The sequence below is a fragment of the Podarcis melisellensis genome (assembly GCF_964234715.1).
Source record: "Podarcis melisellensis genome assembly, chromosome: 9".
In the NCBI taxonomy this organism is placed as follows: domain Eukaryota; kingdom Metazoa; phylum Chordata; class Lepidosauria; order Squamata; family Lacertidae; genus Podarcis; species Podarcis melisellensis.
The window spans coordinates 43,930,198-43,948,040 of NC_138541.1; the positions used below are offsets into that span (position 1 = coordinate 43,930,198).

Sequence of the window (17,843 nt, forward strand, 5' to 3'; positions counted from 1 at the left end):
GTATAGTTTTTTATTTCTCTCAAAAGAAAAATGTTGCCAAGGGTTTGAAGGCAGCTATACCCATAAGAATCATTACAGCATTCAGGGTTAAAGTTGGTTATGAGAGTCTTTATTTTGCAACCTATACATAAACATAAAAAAGAAAACTGCAGTATACTTTAATGTTACATAAGATAATCATTAAATTTAGTTATTAAACCTATTGAAATTAAATGCAAAGAAGAAACCATTTTTTCTTGCAATTAACTGCAGATAAAAATCAGGGAAAACAGTTAACACACAGTTGAAATTAAACAACTGCTTGCATAATATTAAACAGGTTCTTTCAATTTTATTATGGCACAAAGCCACAGGTCTGATATGAATGAAGGTAGTGGAGTTTTAGAACGTCTACACAATTAATTAACATGCTAACATAAATATAGTGATTAAAATAATTTTCTCTACAGTCAATTTTGAATGCAACCCTACTTAAGAATTATAATGTATTCTACATGGTAATTACATAACAATGGGGTGAGGGGTGGGAAATAACGTATTTCTCCATTCCAGCAGCAGTACCTATATTGATATTAAATTTGGAATTTGGAAATGCTCGGCTAATGCCTAATAATCTTATATTGGTATGCATGCTATAAATCTTTCTATTTCTATTTTGCAAGGCACCTTACAATAACTCCTCTAAAATTTGAACTAATAACCAAACAGGGCATGAATTAGGAGAGAGATGCAAAATTAGTTTGAGTCTGGAAACTAAAAAGTCACAGGTAGGGTTCAAAAGCATTTCTTAGGGCATGTGTCATTCTCCAACACAGTAATATAAAAACACACTCTTTATGCAAAGTTTTCCCATTAAAATATGTTAAACTAAAATTTATGGTTAGAATACTATAGAAATAAAAGTAACATCATCAGGCCGCCTGCACGCGTAACAAGCTTACATGATTTCGACATGAACAAGGAAGAAATAAAAGAACAAAAGGACAACAAAACTTTAGATTTGCAGAATCTATACTTTTCCTGGTTTACTGCATTTAAAATGTCATTTCAAGATGGTAGTAATTTCAGAGTCAAAAACATAACAGTTGCAAACACAAAGGAGGACCTGACACCTTCTTCTACAGTCACAGTTTCTCCACTCCTCTGGTAAATTATAGGCTGGCGACAGGTTATTTCCTTAATCAAACTTTCCTTATTGTGCCCATGCAAAGAAGTCCACATGGCCTAAATCACTGCTAAAGTTTAAGTTGCTTTACTTATCACAGAGCACCTGCTGGAAGCAGCCATACACACACAATTCCAAACAGAAGATGTCTTTTTCATGGAAGGTTTTAAGTTTGGTTGTCCTTATGATTATCTGCACATATATATTTTTTTTTAGTAGCACACATATGTTTCTTTCTTCAGGCTAGACTCCAGTGTGTTTTCTTCTGCTCAACGGCATATAAAAACAACACATAATATAATGCTTTTCATTTAAACAAAGGAAGTCTATGACTCCAGCTTCAATATTTCAAATAATCATACAAAATATACATGTTGTTTAGAATCCTTTTGACCTTCGAAGGTATAGGAATTTTCTGGGGCGTCATCTTGTAGAAAGAGACAATTTAGTCACAGCTAAGAGCATCAAATATATCCTTCGTGGTCATCGTCGTCGTCATCGTCCCCTTCATCCTCGTCGTCATCTTCAATTTCATCTTCGTCATTCAACATATCGTCATCCTCATCGTCCGTCCATTCATGGAAATCACCACTGGCAAAATCACCTGATGTTTCCAGATCAATAGCTAAAGAAGAATATAGCTGCATTACTTTGTGTCAAGTATTATTTAATGCTATTTTTTTAATAGGTAAGATCATTGTTTTCCTAATATTTTTTGGGGGGTTGGGGGGTATATTTCTAGCCCAAGGGAGTTCAGAATCAAACTACTCAAAGAGCTGCTGTCCCTCTGGAGTCTTGCTAAGGCTGCATCCTAAAGTTGCTTTCATTGCAATTGACAATGCCATTGTCTGACTCCAAGGCACAAGTTTAACCATCTACTACAAAATGCATTTTGAAAAAGACTAGTAAAAACACTGGCAAGGAATACTGATAACTCAAGATATTTTGTCATTAAGTATAAATACAAAATGGGCTTGTCAAAACTAATTTTAATTATTGCAAGAAACAAGCAGAAAATAACAGCTTCTAATTAAGAAACCCCCCCAAAAGTGTGAGATGGTGTTTTGAGTTGTGCTGTGCTTTATTATGTAAAAGGCTTATAACTGTGAAGGTGTAGATCACAATCTACAGGGGGTGGGGGAGCTGATTCTGCACAACACTTCTGTATCAGCAAATACTTTACTTGGAAATTTGCCTAACCAACAGAAAAATTGGTTTCTGTTGCTTTAAAAGCAAGTATCATCTATGGATTAAGAGAGATTCCAATTCTCGAGGTGGTAAATTCAGACCTCAAAGATCAGCTGCGGGGGGGGGGGGGGGGGGAGAGAACCTGACAAACTTTTCTCATCCAAATAACTGGAAATGGAATTATGTGATTTACCACAGTCTGCAGCTCCATGCGTTCTGGATCCTGTTACCTCATTGCCATATCTATCCACGCACCAGCATTGTCCTGCACTTCCATGGCACTGAGTTGGCTTGTAGTAACCATCTTCATCACATAAAGGTATATACTGCCCTGTGCAATACACAAAAACATTACCAGGGACGTGCAGTCACTCTTGCAGCATAAATGTCCTAGCTTCAACCAAGCAATGCCTGAATAGCTCAGTCGGCAGAGCACAAGACTCTTAAGGTTGTGGGTTCAAGCCCCACACTGGGCAAAAGATTCCTGCATTGCAAGGACTATGTTACCCTTGTGATCCCTTCTAACTCTACGATTCTATGAAACTTGTGAATACGCCTACAATTTTTCTGTTGTATCTCCTATTTCATTCTCAGGTTAAATACTAATACAGTGGTACCTCGGGTTAAAAACTTAATTCGTTCTGGAGGTGTGTTCTTAACCTGAAACTGTTCTTAACCTGAAGCACCACTTTAGCTAATGGGACCTCTCGCTGCTGCTGCGCGATTTCTGTTCTCATCCTGAAGCAAAGTTCTTAACCCGAGGTACAATTTCTGGATTAGCGGGGTCTGTAACCTGAAGCACCTGTAACCTGAAGCGTCTCTAACCCGAGGTACCACTGTGCTTTTAAAGGTTTAAATAAATATCAAAGCATGTTTTCCAATTGCTTGCCATAAAAGCTCTCTCTGTTCTACCAGAAAAGGAATGTTTACATTGCCTTTTCCTTGTTCTACTGATAACTAATTCATATTGTATTTTTAATATGTTTGAATAATGTTAAGATACTCTGCAAGGGACGTATAGGGTTGCCATGTAACAGTGGCAAAGCCTAACTGAATTCAAAAGTCACTGAGTTCAATGGGACTTACTGTTAGGTAAGTATGTACAGGATTGCTGCCTAAATTCTACTTAAGTTTATTAAGTATATCAGAATAAGAATACAATTTATTTTAAACACTGTAACATATGCAACAAATTTGGAGATAATTGCTTCAATTTAAAATACGAAGTCTTTAACTCTGATTATAATTATGCAAACTTTTAGATTCAATGAACAATTATTCACGTAAGAGATTTGAAGGAAATATTAAACAGAGCATTTAAAACCATATGTTATTTTACGACTGAATCATCTAACCCTTCTTTTCGCAGAAGGTTTTATAAAGTGAAAAAATTGACATTATAGTACTGTAATAAAACATATGTAATATCTTGGAACTGATAAGGTAATAAAACTAAGTTTAATGGTTTTCAAAGACTTTATAAATTCTGTTACTGGAATTTAGTTTTGTCCATCATTTTAGGATTCATATTGATTTTCTGTTGCAGTTTCGCTAGAGTTATTTATGTAAGCAATAAAAGCTTCAAAAGAATGATCTATGACTTACCTAGGAGCTTCCTTCCCCCTTGCTGTTTCTGAATGTTGCTGAGCTCTGTCTGGCAAGGTGGGTCTAGAATAATGACATCAGATAAGTTAAACTTCAGTTATGTGTGAGAATTTAGGAATGGCTTGCTCTGCTTACAATTTAACTTCAAGTATAAGATTTAAAAATGGCTTACTCTCACTGACATTGTTATTAACAGATGTGATCTGGAAGCCAGTTATTATACAATCAGAATGTAAGAACAGTTTTTGCTGTTTTAGAAAAAATACATATGTAGCCCAGCATTCTGACTTCATCAGAGGTCTTCCTCCAGATACCTCTATGACACTTGTAAGCCAAGCATGATAGCATCAGCAATCTTTCACAACTAACATCTGTTAAAAAGAGGATACATGGGATGGTATTAAAGTTTTACTGAAAGTGGACCCACTGAAATCAATGGACCCAAGTTAGTTATGTTTACAAGTTTCAATGGGTCTGCACTGTTTTAAACTTTGTTGAAGACCACCCTTGGCCTTTGACCTAGACTGTTGATAATCACCATCTGATAGACCTACTAACCAGATCTTGTCTGATATTCTTTAAGGCTATCATAGTATTTTCTTTAAAAAACCAGTCTGAAAACTGCCAGATGATGATTAACTGCAATAAACAGTTTGACCATAGGAAGTCTGCACTTTTAAATCTGCACTGGTTCCCAGTCTATTTCCAGGTCTTTTTCCAGGCTATCGTAAGTAATGGAACTCACAAATTAAATATTGTGATGTGTGAAATAATATTTTGTGAATCTACTCTCACCGTCAATCCTAGTATTATGAGGAGAAACAATTATCTTTATCCATCTAAGGTTTTCCCCTCATTATTAGCCTCCTTGCACTTAGTAGATGGGAAAATATTTAAAATATTTTAACTCTGCGCAATCTTGGCTTTACTGTCTATTCATCTGTATAACTCTTAGTAGTCACTGATCAGCAGAATTCTACTAAAATAATATTGGATGAGTGAATCCTGAAACAATTTTATTTATTTATGCATGTGCATACATGTGTTTGCTTTAATAACTATTATCTGGGTCACAAGCAGAAGAACAGTCTCAAAATACAAGTACTTTAGAATGCTGTGTCTTTAGATTAACTCTATAATGTAAGCATATTTCACAAATCTGAATTTCCTTGAGCACAGTACAAGGTTAAATACTTTCAAGTCCCATTTATTTCAATAGAAGAGTTAAGCACACACTTAAATCTTTTGCATTGAAATTGAAAAATTCTTAATACTGGCTGGATTGAGCTGTGTGTGTGTGTGTGTGTGTGTTCAACAGCTGCATCACTTTCACTGATTTTCTCTATTGTCAATAGCTTTGCTACTGAGCTAAATTTAAGACTAATTCCATGTTACTTTTGATTTTGTTTTATTATATACCAAGGTTACAACTGACTAAAATTGTGTTACTGCTTGTTTAGTCCAAACAATGCTGAAATGCTACTGATTGTTGCAAATTCTGCAGTTTTTAATGGAATACACAATCATAAAATCTGTTCAGCATATATATTGAACTAATTTTATGTTTTTTTAATATATCTGTTGCAGAAGACTTCAAACATCAATAGACCTTTTGTGTATTAGTCATGCAAATGAGAGAATCAATACAGATTGAAATACAAACTGACTATTCATGCAGATCAATCTGTATTTACCCTTCATTTTCGATTTTGAATTTTACCTTGGGGGAAAATAGAAAGATAAACAATATGCTTGAATGGGTTATGGAGATTCTGTTTAGAAACAGCCTCCTTAGAAAGGGGTGGCTGTGTGACAAGAAATATACCAATTCTATAGATACTAAACTGAGAAACAAAGTATCAAACACAAGCCAGAGAATCAGAAGACAAACCCAACTATTAGAAACAAATTGCTATGCTTATCGGTAGCACTTTTGAAAATTTATTATAAAACAACCCTATTATATACCTTTTATCTAGTTTATATTTTTATACTGGGTGGCTGAAGAGCGATCCTTCTTTAAGCAGACGACTTTGTGCAAGGGATGGTGTCAGAGTTTTTCCTGACACACCTTATTTCACCCTGTTTTAGAGGGAAACCTGCCCAACAGGAGTCATGTTTTAGTAATTTGGAGTAGGAAGCAGGAGACAAGGAAGCCCTGTTGCATTATCACAATGCCTTTTATGGTTCTCTGGATCCTGCCTACTGTAACATTTCACAGCCCCTTAAAAAGTAGATTTCTCACAGAAACTCTTACTGTTCCATAACCTTTTATAAGATTTAATCTCTCTCTCTCTCTCTCTCTCTCTCTCTCTCTCTCTCACACACACACACACACACAGATAGAGAGAGAGAGAGAGAGAGAGAGAGAGGGAGAGGGAGGGAGGGAGGGAGGGAGGGAAAGAAACAACCAACTAAGAGTTAAATATCTAACATCCAGAATTTCAAGTTGTTCTAGCACTGTACCTTGCTGTCTCTGAAAGCAGTAGCACCATTCATTGTTAGATATCAAACTGTCTTTGTAAGTGTCACAAGAGTTGAAGAATGCCTTGGTGCACTGTTCATTCTTGTCAAGGTAAATGCTTCCAAGCTCTGATTGGTCCAGTAGGAGGTCGTAGTTCGTATCAAGTCTGTTAAACATCCAGCCAAGAGAGTCCTTGCAAATTGGCAAAATGCTGGTATCAAATCCTAAGAGGCAGAAATACAAAGAAATTGAATGAGAGAAAGATTCGGCTAGCTCACTACTTGGCTAAGCCAGGTAAGTCATGGAAACATCTTTATCAGTGTGTGCTGATGACCAGCTTGTAAAAGTAACATGATAACTGCTTAAAAACAAGAGTATCTGCATCTATTACTTAACATAGCATTTAATCTCAAGACACTTGACAACATATGCTTGCTTGAAAATTCTAGGCATGCAATAGTGGGCAATAATTATTGCACCCTGACTTCAGTAATGTTGACATCCGTAAAATGAGAAGTAACTGAGTAAGACTGGGTATGTACCCGGGAAGACTGGTATGGTTATATAAAATTGGTAAGAAAGGGAGACTGAAGTCCAGATAAAAACAGTGGAGAATGACACAAGGAACGATAAAGAAAGCATTGTGCTGCTACTTTGGCTTCCTACATAGAAAGGTATGCCAGTCTTCCTTCTTGCTCTCAAGCAAATCAGACTGAGGAGAGCTAGTTTGGACTAAGTTTCCCGGGGTTCTTTTGGGGGGTGGGTGGGAAGGTAGGGGATAAAAAACATTGTGTCTTTTTAAGAGCACCCTCTGGCACAACAGAAGACAAATCTCTCAAACTGGATTCCTTATGATTGATAAGCTAGGTCTGGTTTGTAAGTTCTGCAAAAAGCATACTGTTCTTGCATAGGTGAAGAGAAAAAAAAAGGAGGACCCTGTGCCTTTTCACATGCAGCCAGTAAAGCAGTCCCGAGGGGAGAGGGGTTTCTATTGGGGGGAGGAAACTGGGACAAGCACCCTGAACAGTGCTCTAATTAAGTTGCAGCCTGCCTTTCTGTCAAACAAACAAACAAAGCAAGAGATAAGTCTGCTCATCTACTCCCTCACATCTAGCTTGGCCAAAGTATGATTGCCTACTTTGAACATGAAATGTTCTTGGTTTGAATTTTCTGACACTAACGTAAGACCAGAGATCACTAACAAGATGCCATAAAAGATTTTGGGAAGTCCTGTGTTAACAGTTGTTGTTGTTTAGTCGTTTAGTCGTGTCCAACTCTTCATGACCCCATGGACCAGAGCACGCCAGGCACTCCTATATTCCACTGCCTCCTGCAGTTTAGTAAAACTCATGTTCGTAGCTTCGAGAACACTGTCCAACCATCTTGCCCTCTGTCATCCCCTTCTCCTTGTGCCCTCCATCTTTCCCAACATCAGGGTCTTTTCCAGGGAGTCTTCTCTTCTCATGAGGTGACCAAAGTATTGGAGTCTCAGCTTCAGGATCTGTCCTTCCAGTGAGCACTCAGGGCTGATTTCCTTAAGAATGGATAGGTTTGATCTTCTTGCAGTCCAGGGGGCTCTCAAGAGTCTCCTCCAGCACCATAATTCAAAAGCATCAATTCTTCGGCAATCAGCCTTCTTTATGGTCCAGCTCTCACTTCCATACATCACTACTCGGAAAACCATAGTACCGGCAGGCAAATATTCTAGGTAATAAATTATTATTATTTATCCATAATATAAAGAAACTGAAATCACAGAGAACAACACAATTTTCAAGCTGGCCTGTCACAAGCAAAGCAAGAATTATACATGCCGACACCTGACCATATAAAAAAGCCAATTCATGCAAAGTTCCATGGATGTTTTCAGCATGACTTGCTCCCTGTATGCATTACCAGTGCAGCTTGTAGTGTAGGGTGCAGCTATTACATGGCAAAATCCTAAAGAGACTCATCCTTGAAAACAGAAAGATGTGAAGAACTAAAATCCTGTAATGGCTAGGAACTAAAGACAGAAACTTCAAAAATGCTGTAGAAAATCAAGCAAACGGCACAAATGGCCAAAAGCGCTCCCTTAAGGAGAGAAGGGAATTTGTCACCTTCAGTTTTAATCTCACATCCAGTGCCCATATTGTCTACCAAGCACCCGTCACAATAGGAAGGAGAATGCTGAGAGGATCATATAAAACTGCAGCAAAACGCAACTGCTTAATATACAGCAACAGAGTATTTAAATACAGTATAAAGAGGTATAAAATATTGTTTGGATGCAATGTGATTTACTCTCAAATACTCGTACTGAACACTGTTCCTGTAGAAACAAAATCGAGACTACTGAAGCAAGAGGCTGTGGCTAGCTGAATAAATACCAATGGCCTGTATGGGACTGCAAGCTAGAACACAATTTGAATTGACCTAATGAACACTGAACTCAGACCCAATTACATCTGCTTAAGAGAACCAACTTGCAAAGTAAAGTATGGTAACTTGGCTCAATATTTATTAAAAGTGTCTACATATCATTCTCTAGCATCTCTTGTTAAAATATACCAAAGTCACATATTTTTGACCATGCTGAGTAGGATCTGTACACACTCTAGACGAGGCACTGAGGGATGCAGTGACTGGAGATAACTAAAGGAAATTGAGAGTTCCTGACCATGCCTGAAGACATCAAACACACCAAAATATACATTATCTGCTGCAGGATCTCTAAGGGAAGAGTTATATTGACCTGTTTTCAAATGCTTTCCCATTTTCAGAATAAAATAACTGCCAGCAACAAGAAGAAATTCTTTGTGGTTTCAAATCCTGAAAAATCTTCACCAAAAAATTGTGTTATTTATTGTTTAGGTTGGCAGAAGTTACCTGAAGTTACCTACAGTATCTTGTATGCCCTCTTCTGTTTGAGGAACTGCTTAACATCAAAATACAACTTACCTTACTCCCCCCCCTCCGCCTCCTCTAAAATGTGGCTTAAACGAGCCAGTTTTATTTCAAAGAAAAAATCTGAGGTCTGCCAGCTGCCTGCTAGAAATTTCTCCTCTTAGCTATTATTTGTGTGAAGGTGGTGTTTATTGTAAAAAAAGCTACTTCTGGAGCAAATAGCAGCCAGTGAAATGAAAACCTGGTCTGAAATATGGCCTCTGGTCCAATTGTGGGTACTTTCAACCAAACAAAACCATTCCGTATTATTTTATTGTGCTCCTCCGATAAAATTACCCTTTCCAAAGTAACAATTCCATACTCTCACTCAGTTTTCTCATAGCCACACTCCCTACCATGCACATATAACAATGTTTTCATCCAATAGCACAAAAAAGGCAGTAAATCCCTTGCCATATGTAAACCATAGTGAAGGGAACTGTGGTCTTTCAACAACTCTCGGAATCCTTAACAAACTACAGTTCCCAGAATTATTTGGGGGAAGCGATGACTGTAAATTGGTATGGTACTGTTTTATGGTACTTGCTCTCCTTACAACAGCCCTGTGAGACAGATTAGGTTGAGAGGTGGTGATCGGCCCAAGGTAACTCAGTAAGCTTCCTGGCTCATGGGGGGTGAGATTTGAACCCAGTTTTCTGTGTCCTAGTATGATGTTCTAATCACTGTACCACATAGAAATGCAGGCAGCTGCCTTATATTGAGATCACTGGTCCACGGAGCTGAGTGTTGCCTTCACCTGGGATAGGTGGACTTCAAAAGTATAGGATCTACTCCCCATTTCCCAATACTTCCCTGAAGTCCACCAGCAAGATCTATGTGTAAAACAGTGAGAAGACTTGTATCTCAGCCTAGAACTGATCTTGTAGTCCTTTTACACACAAAAAATCCATTTCTTGTTTTCCCTTCAGGTTTTTTTGTGTTAGAAGCTTAATTTGGAGTTGCTGTTAAACATCTGAGAATCAGAAATCCTTGGTGGTCTTCTGCAAATGTGAAAGTTTATTCATAGTCAGGGAGGAGGAGGCAACAGTTCAGACTTTTGGCCCCTATGGCAAAATTTATTGATCTGGTACTTTAGTCACATCATCTCTTCTACTTGCCTAACTCCCCCCCCTTTTTTTGCACTAGGTTGCACAGGATAAGTTTTTTCCCCCTCACACTGGGCTACTGACCATTTGAGCTACTTCCCCCTTAGACAATTCGGAGAATATAAGCCTTTCATATTATGTCATTCAGACAAACTTAACAACCAGCACACACAGAAGCAAGGAGGAGTTGTGAATATGATTAGAAGTCTGCTTTACCCCTCTGGAAAGAACTAGACCAACCAGATTTAAACCAGAAATGTTTTTGTCAACTATTAAACTGCTAATTTGGGTTCCCCACTCCTTCTCAGAAGAATATTCTTTCATTTGGCTTAGGTTGCACCACTTGGCTATTTACTAACTTGGCACACGTACAGGGTCATTAAAAGCTTTTCCTCCTTCCAGGAAACCTGCCATTGGGCTGAGTTCCAAAGGAAGTACTGAATTCCACACATCGCCATAAATGTCTTTTGCACTTCACAGCGCTCGGCATTTCCTCCACTAGGAATTCACCAGCGAAACCTTATAGGAAAAAGAATGTATATCGGCAAATATTTTTGTTTTCTCTCTGGGGATAAATGTTGAATCCTGAGTGTTTCAAAATACAGGTTTGACAAATAAAGCTGTGCCAACTTTCCTCCCTTCCTTTGGCACGTGAATAAGGAGGAAGCTAAAATAAGTCGGGTAATTCCATGAAAATCTCAACTTGCAGACTCCTTTTTTCATTTTCATATATAGTAAACGTTCTCTATATCATTTTAAAGATAATTTCCCAAAGTTTCGTTATCTGGCAGCAGTTCTTCAAAATGGCATTTTACACATGAGTGAAACAACCAGAAGCATGACATGTAAAATGACTCAGAATTTCCCTAATGTTTTTCTTTTTCTAAAGTTCAGTAAAAGACCTCTGACTTGTGTTGGTACGCTTTATGGGACTGATGTAGCAAGTATGCCAGAGGCACCATGATTTTATTTATGGTGAAGGGCTAGATATAAACCTCCAGAATAAATAGATAAAGTACACATGTTCAGATTTATGGAAAGCTTTAACAATACATAGGAGCTTTATTTGTTGCCAGGCTCCTAAGGGAGAGAGAAGCAGGGGGAAGAGGATTAAGTACTGATTACTTCTATGCTGCAGTTGATGAAATGAGACACAGAAATTAGGTGCGAGATAAACCTTGATGCCCTGATCCCATCTGGAGACATGACACATAGTTAGGCACATGAGCTACAAAGTCCCTGGTTCATCTCTCAACTCAGCTGGATAATACTAGGTACTTTAGACAAGCCACTTTTCTGATGGCCACTGGGATGCTAGCCTACACAACAGGGTTTCAGCAATATAATATGCACAAAGGAACAGGTTTGAGTTCCCTAAACCCTACAATATAAATGCTACTTATTTATTAAATCACACCCTACCCTTCCTCATAATGGAGCCCAGGGTGGCAGATAAGTGATAATGCCATAAAAAAAATCTGAAAAACAGCACAGCTGAAGGCTGGGAAAGAGCTCAGCTTAAAAGGCTTTTTGAAAGAGGAAGGTCTTCATTAGGCGCTAAAAATACAACAGAAACTGCGTGTGACTAATATTCAAGGGTAGGTCTAAAAGGTAGGTCTAAACAGATGTCCTGATAAGATGGTATCTGCAGGAGTCCCTCACCTACAGAGCACGGTAATTAATTGAGGGTGTATGGGGTGAGGTGATCTTTCAGGTATCTGGTAATGTATACTAACAAGGGAGTAAAAGGAATCCAGTCACCTATGCAGCTTAAAAGGCCACTGTAAGAAAAATCGAAATATGAAAAACAACAAGCTGCTTGTGGGACACCATATTTGGTCCCGGTAATATTTGCCTTGTGATTGCAATTGAACAAAAGGGATCTGCAAGGACTGGGTTGGAAGCTACTTCACACAAACATTTTGCCACATGGTGCAGTGCTACACTGAGTGATAACGCTACTACACTCAAAGCTGGGTGAAGGAGTGGCATGCTTTATGAAATTTGCATTTTCCTAATGTTCCTCTATATGCATTTGTTTCATATGGAATCCATTTTAAATGCTGGTGTTTGGCACATTATTCCAGAAATGAACTGCAAGAATATTCCTTGTAAAATTACAGGAAACACAACAGTACTTTTAAAATGCAACCATTCCTAGTTTATATTACTTTCAATGCATCAAAAATATTTAGTATTTTAAGTATCTTTTACAGAGTGGGCCCTGGTTATTCCAGAACTATTCCTCACCATTTACCCATAACAAACTGTGGTTGTAAAGAAGCCAAGCCGAGAGACACCAAAAAGAGTATTATTAAAAAAAATTCTTTCTGGTCCCTACAGAAGAATCTTAAGCCTGGATTGTGTGGGCACAAGACTCTGTTTTCTTGATTGCAACTGATGTTTAAGCTTGTCTTGTTTACATTTTGCATTGACTGGATTGTGAAATAATGGTGCACCAACTCTACTGTAAATCTTTAGAATGTAGAAGTAAGTAGCAGCCCAGCTTTCACATCCTGTACCACTCTATTTATTGTAGAGAAACGAATCCACATAAATACAGATTCATCTTTATTTCATTTTGACTATTTGCTATTATTGCTTCAGCGTGAGTAATCACACAGAGCAATAACATTTTCAATTAAGTAACATAATAGGATTTCTTAGTAATGCAAATTTGCAGAAAGTAGAAGACCTGATCAAACAAAAGCATGCAAAAAATATCAGCACTTCTAAAAAATGTTAATAGTGAAGGTATCAAGGTAGGCAGTCAGCAGCAGGCAAGCTCTATTAAACAAGACATGAGAGAAATTCACAGAGCTGGCCTGTTGTGTTAATGAAGGGTCCAAGTTCAGCGCTTACAAAATCTAATTTGCCTTGACTCCTCAGTGGGAAACCACTCTCAAAATGTATCACCGCATATAATAATTGCTGTTTTAAACAAATCCTACCAGTAATTACATAACCTGATATTCCACTTGTTTTTGATGCAACAGCAACAAAATCTTTTAAAGTTTCAAAGGATTTGTCCTGTTAATTGTTGTTGTTTAGTTGTTTAGTCATGTCCAACTCTTCGTGACTTCATGGACCAGAGCATGCAGGCACTCCTGTCTTCCACTGCCTCCCGCAGTTTGGTCAAACTCATGTTTGTAGCTTCGAGAACACTGTCCAGCCATCTCGTCCTCTGTCGTCAATTTTTCCCAACATCAGGGTCTTTTCCAGGGAGTCTTCTCTTCTCCCTGGAAAGTATTGCAGCCTCAGCTTCAGGTTCTGTCCTTCCAGTGAGCACTCAAGGCTGATTTCCTTAAGAATGGATAGGTTTGATCTTCTTGCAGTCCATGGGACTCTCAAGAGTCTCCTCCAGCACCATAATTCAAAAGCATCAATTCTTCGGCGATCAGCCTTCTTTATGGTCCACCTCTCACTTCCATAAATCACTACTGGGAAAACCATAGCTTTAACTATACAGACCTTTGTTGGCAAGGTGATGTATCTGCTTTTTAAGATGCTTTCTAAGTTTGTCATTGCTTTTCTCCCAAGAAGCAGGCGTCTTTTAATTTTGTCACTGGTGTCAGCATCTGCAGTGATCATGGAGCCCAAGAAAGTAAAATCTCTCACTGCCTCCATTTCTTCCCCTTCTAATAGTTCATCATTATTCACTTGTTGGGTCCCCCCCGCCCCTTTGGAGCTTAATCATTCATACACTATTCCATTCATACAATGGGCTTGTCAGTATCTTCCTTTGTGTAACTGTAGAAACATTCACTAATGGTTATGGGCTACCATGCTGCAGTGACTGTATATCTGCCACTCAGCTCAAGTGAAGCACTTATTTTTTATCCTCTCCTTTCAAGGCAACTAATCATCAGCCTGTATCGAACCATTTCTTAGAACTGCATACCTGGCTGAACAATATACTTGTGAATGACAACCCACACAAAACTCACTAGCTTGTTCTGAACTAAGTGATCATTTGAAGAAAGCCTGAAGAGATTGTTGCACATCAATACAAAGCCATGGCTCGATTTTCTGGAGGGCACCACAGTTGGAGAAAAAATTAACTTGTGGAAGGCATGCTTATGTTTCTGAAGCAAGTGATTATAAGCTCAGTTTGAGACTCACTGGAAAAATAACACTAATGGATTTTTTAATTTAAAAAACCCCAGAAACTTAACATGCATTCTTTCAAAGAGATATCAAAAGATGCAAGTGCTTACTACTTCTTTCAGGTCTTTGTACAATTCTAGTCCTCTTCTGAATTCCGCTTTCATGAAGAGCCTTGAACCAATCTCGCAATCTGTTTGCAACCTCTCTGAACTCCAGGTCACTGCACACTGAAAAACAAAATGAAAAGCTTTGTAATTTTCCCGGGCTGCATATAAATTCAATCTTTCATTTTGTTGTAAACAAATGAAAACTAACAGATAACAATTTCCTTATGAGTTATTTTCTCTTTCAATATTATTTACAATCCTCAGTATTTTAAAGATGCAATTTACATAGTGCTTTTGAAAAATGTCTAATGTATTGTTCTTCATAAGTAAAACTATTCTCAGTTTCCCTACTGGTAGGAATACCTGCAACTCTCTCTCCCTATGTTGTGGTATATCCTGTGTTCTATTGTCGAATAAGAGTTCTTATTCTTCTTCTCCAGTAAGCACGTGGGGCATTTTTCTGGATGTGTATCTGTGCACTTTAGAAATAATGTGAAGAAATGGGACAAATTTCTACTCAAAATCTATTGAAACCTTCAGTCTACTGGAATAAACTGGCTTGTAATTAAAAATAATTTACTTCAAACTTTCTTGAAAGGGTTTCACACATCTCTGGCTCTGGTTAGTGCCTTGATAGGAATTCATGTAGGAACTCTGTGCATACTACCTTAAGGACCATGATAAAAGGAAGTCAAGTCTAATGAACAAATAAATACATTCATTATCTGAAGTCTAGTATCTGAACACATTTGATAGTTGACAATATTTGAGAGGTGATCAACAACAGTGTGTATATTACAATGGTTTTCAGCTTTTCCACATAACCCCTTTTCTACATGAGCTGGCAAGTTAATTGATGCCTGCAACCTTGTGCACTTTCTGCTAGCTGCACCCAAACCAGTCACTCTCATCTATGCCTTGTAGCAGATCCCAGCTACCAAGGACAGCGGTTTAGTTTGGCTTGAGTTGTTGGGATCATATACAGGCCTGCTGCATTTCCTTCAAGAAACTCTAACCCATCAAGAGCTCATTGAGTGCGCAGCCAATCCAGGCCCTAACAAGAGAAACGGCACCCCATTTGCTTGTTTAGGGTGCCAGTTTGGCTGGAAGAGCAGCTAAGCCTTGGGTTCAAAGTGAACTGTGAGAAACTGGGTTGAAATGTCCAGAGCAGTAGGCTACAGATTGGTGGCTGGGCAGCAGCCTATGCAACTGGTACAGCTCGAGGATAGAGGGTATGAATGTTTGGAGTCCTGGCACTCAAAGGGAGCTACAGCATTGCACATAAGAGATTACAATCTGCTCCCCGTGGCATAAGTACACCAATGCAGATTGCTAACCCCCATGATAGCAGTTCAATTAAGCTCTTGGGCTGTACTGCTGTCAGAATGCCAGATCAAGGTTGCAGTGTTACCAAGGATTTAATCTAACCAGCTAACTAAATTTTGGGCATAACTTGTACCATTTATCTAGCTCTCTAAAATGAAATCTTTTTCCCCCCATGAAGACGTGCTGCTACTATTATACACGACATATTGGCCTGCATTGATTTAAAATAGGTCAAGATGAGGTAATTCAGACTATTATTTCACCCAATAGGTTGGCAGATGAATCTTTAATGACAAAAGACAGACAGTAAAGGTTGTGGAAGGTTAGACAGTAATCAAAAAAATGCATATTAAATCAGATGAATCCACTCAGGAACCTGCCAAGAAGTGCTTTTCCCTTTGTCTAATACTACTACAGGCGCTCTTGCTCTTACAATCAATTCTAGCAGCCATTAAAAGAATTAGTATGGATAAATGAAGTCTCTAGCTCAAAGGTTATTTTGTTCTATCATCTTAAAGTGCTAGAAGCTGACTGGATTTACAAAAATCAGCATATTTAACTATGGATAAATGAATGAATTTAAAGTCCCCTTCATACATGTTTCATAAATAACTTTCATAATATATAAATGCAAAGAGGAACCAAGTGTGGAATTTGTTTTCACATAAAGTAAATGCTACAATTTGTGGAGTTGGCATTTGAATATAATTTACTGATTGGAAGTAGAGTTTCTGGAAATGCTAATCAGCATATTTTCCTTCACCGCTTTAATTTTCAGTGCAGAAGCTAATTGTATCCTTTGATACAATTGAATCAAAAGAGCAGGAATGAAAAATGTATTAAGATTTTATGCTAAAATATGCATCTAAAACACACAAAAAGGGGTTGTCTGAGCCAGAATCTGGGCAAACCTGTTCCTAATTGCTCCTAATTCCTAGAGAATTGTATTTGTGCTCCACACTGCACCATTTCGGAAAGACAATAGCAAATGGCAAAGGGATAACGTTACAAAATTTTCTCCAGTAAATAACATTTAAGTTGGAATACTAACAAATCGTTTTTAAGCTGAAAATGCGGTCTTGGTGACTGTGATCCACAGAAAAGGCAAGAACAAATTAACAAAGAACCTCTGAATGATTTCAGAACTTGAACCATTGAACACATAACCTATTTATGTATTGTCTACTGTGTAGAATGCAAACTGAAATGTATACCTTATAACATACAAATGCAATAATCCTTCATTACTAATTAATTTTAATTTCACAATTTCAAACTCTTTTGCGTTCATCTTTAATCAGTATAGTAGCCAATTGCTTTTAAATTATTCCTTTAGCATAACTTACTGTTTTCCAGATCTGAAGCCACCTCCAGGGATGCCCAAACTTTTTTCAAAGAGGACCAGATTTGATGAAGTGAACGTGTGTGAGGGCCAACCACAGTTGTTGAGCTTGTTGAGTTTTTTGTGTGCTTTTTTAGGATTTGACCCCAATAATTCAACTGCCAGTTGCTCCCCATGTTACTTTGTACCCATGATAAACCTCAGGCTAGTCCTGGTGTTTACAGTTTGTCTTTCATCCCCCGTTTCTGTTCCTATACTAGTCAGTAACATCTCTCTAGTGTTAAACAGTACACTCTGCTCGATTCGTCTTTTCATTATGGCCAATGACCAGTATCTCTTCTCAACCTTCTTGTTACCCTCAGATTCCTAACTATCCACCCACTCCCCTGTTCTTTGAAATAATTCTAAACAGGGCCATAAGAAGGAGGAGAATGAGGTGGCTTTTAAGCAATGTCAGAAACTTAGCTACATAAGCTAGGCACGAAATGGCTCCTTAAACCAAAGTTAC

At 38.1% G+C, this 17,843-nt stretch overlaps 1 protein-coding gene across 2 annotated transcripts in view; it reads right to left on the bottom strand.

Moving 5' to 3' along the window:
* Window positions 1–500: 500 nt before the first annotated feature.
* SPOCK3 (SPARC (osteonectin), cwcv and kazal like domains proteoglycan 3) overlaps window positions 501–17,843 on the bottom strand; it is a 113,027-nt gene continuing 95,684 nt past the window's right edge. For both annotated transcript variants that reach the window (XM_081926142.1, XM_081926143.1), the window contains 5 exons: window positions 14,671–14,787; window positions 6,425–6,646; window positions 3,959–4,021; window positions 2,547–2,684; window positions 501–1,790 (listed from right to left, as the gene is read on the bottom strand). In XM_081926142.1, the coding sequence (XP_081782268.1) occupies window positions 1,630–1,790; window positions 2,547–2,684; window positions 3,959–4,021; window positions 6,425–6,646; window positions 14,671–14,787 (701 nt within the window). In that variant the 3' untranslated portion in view covers window positions 501–1,629. The remainder of the gene's footprint in view (window positions 1,791–2,546; window positions 2,685–3,958; window positions 4,022–6,424; window positions 6,647–14,670; window positions 14,788–17,843) is intronic.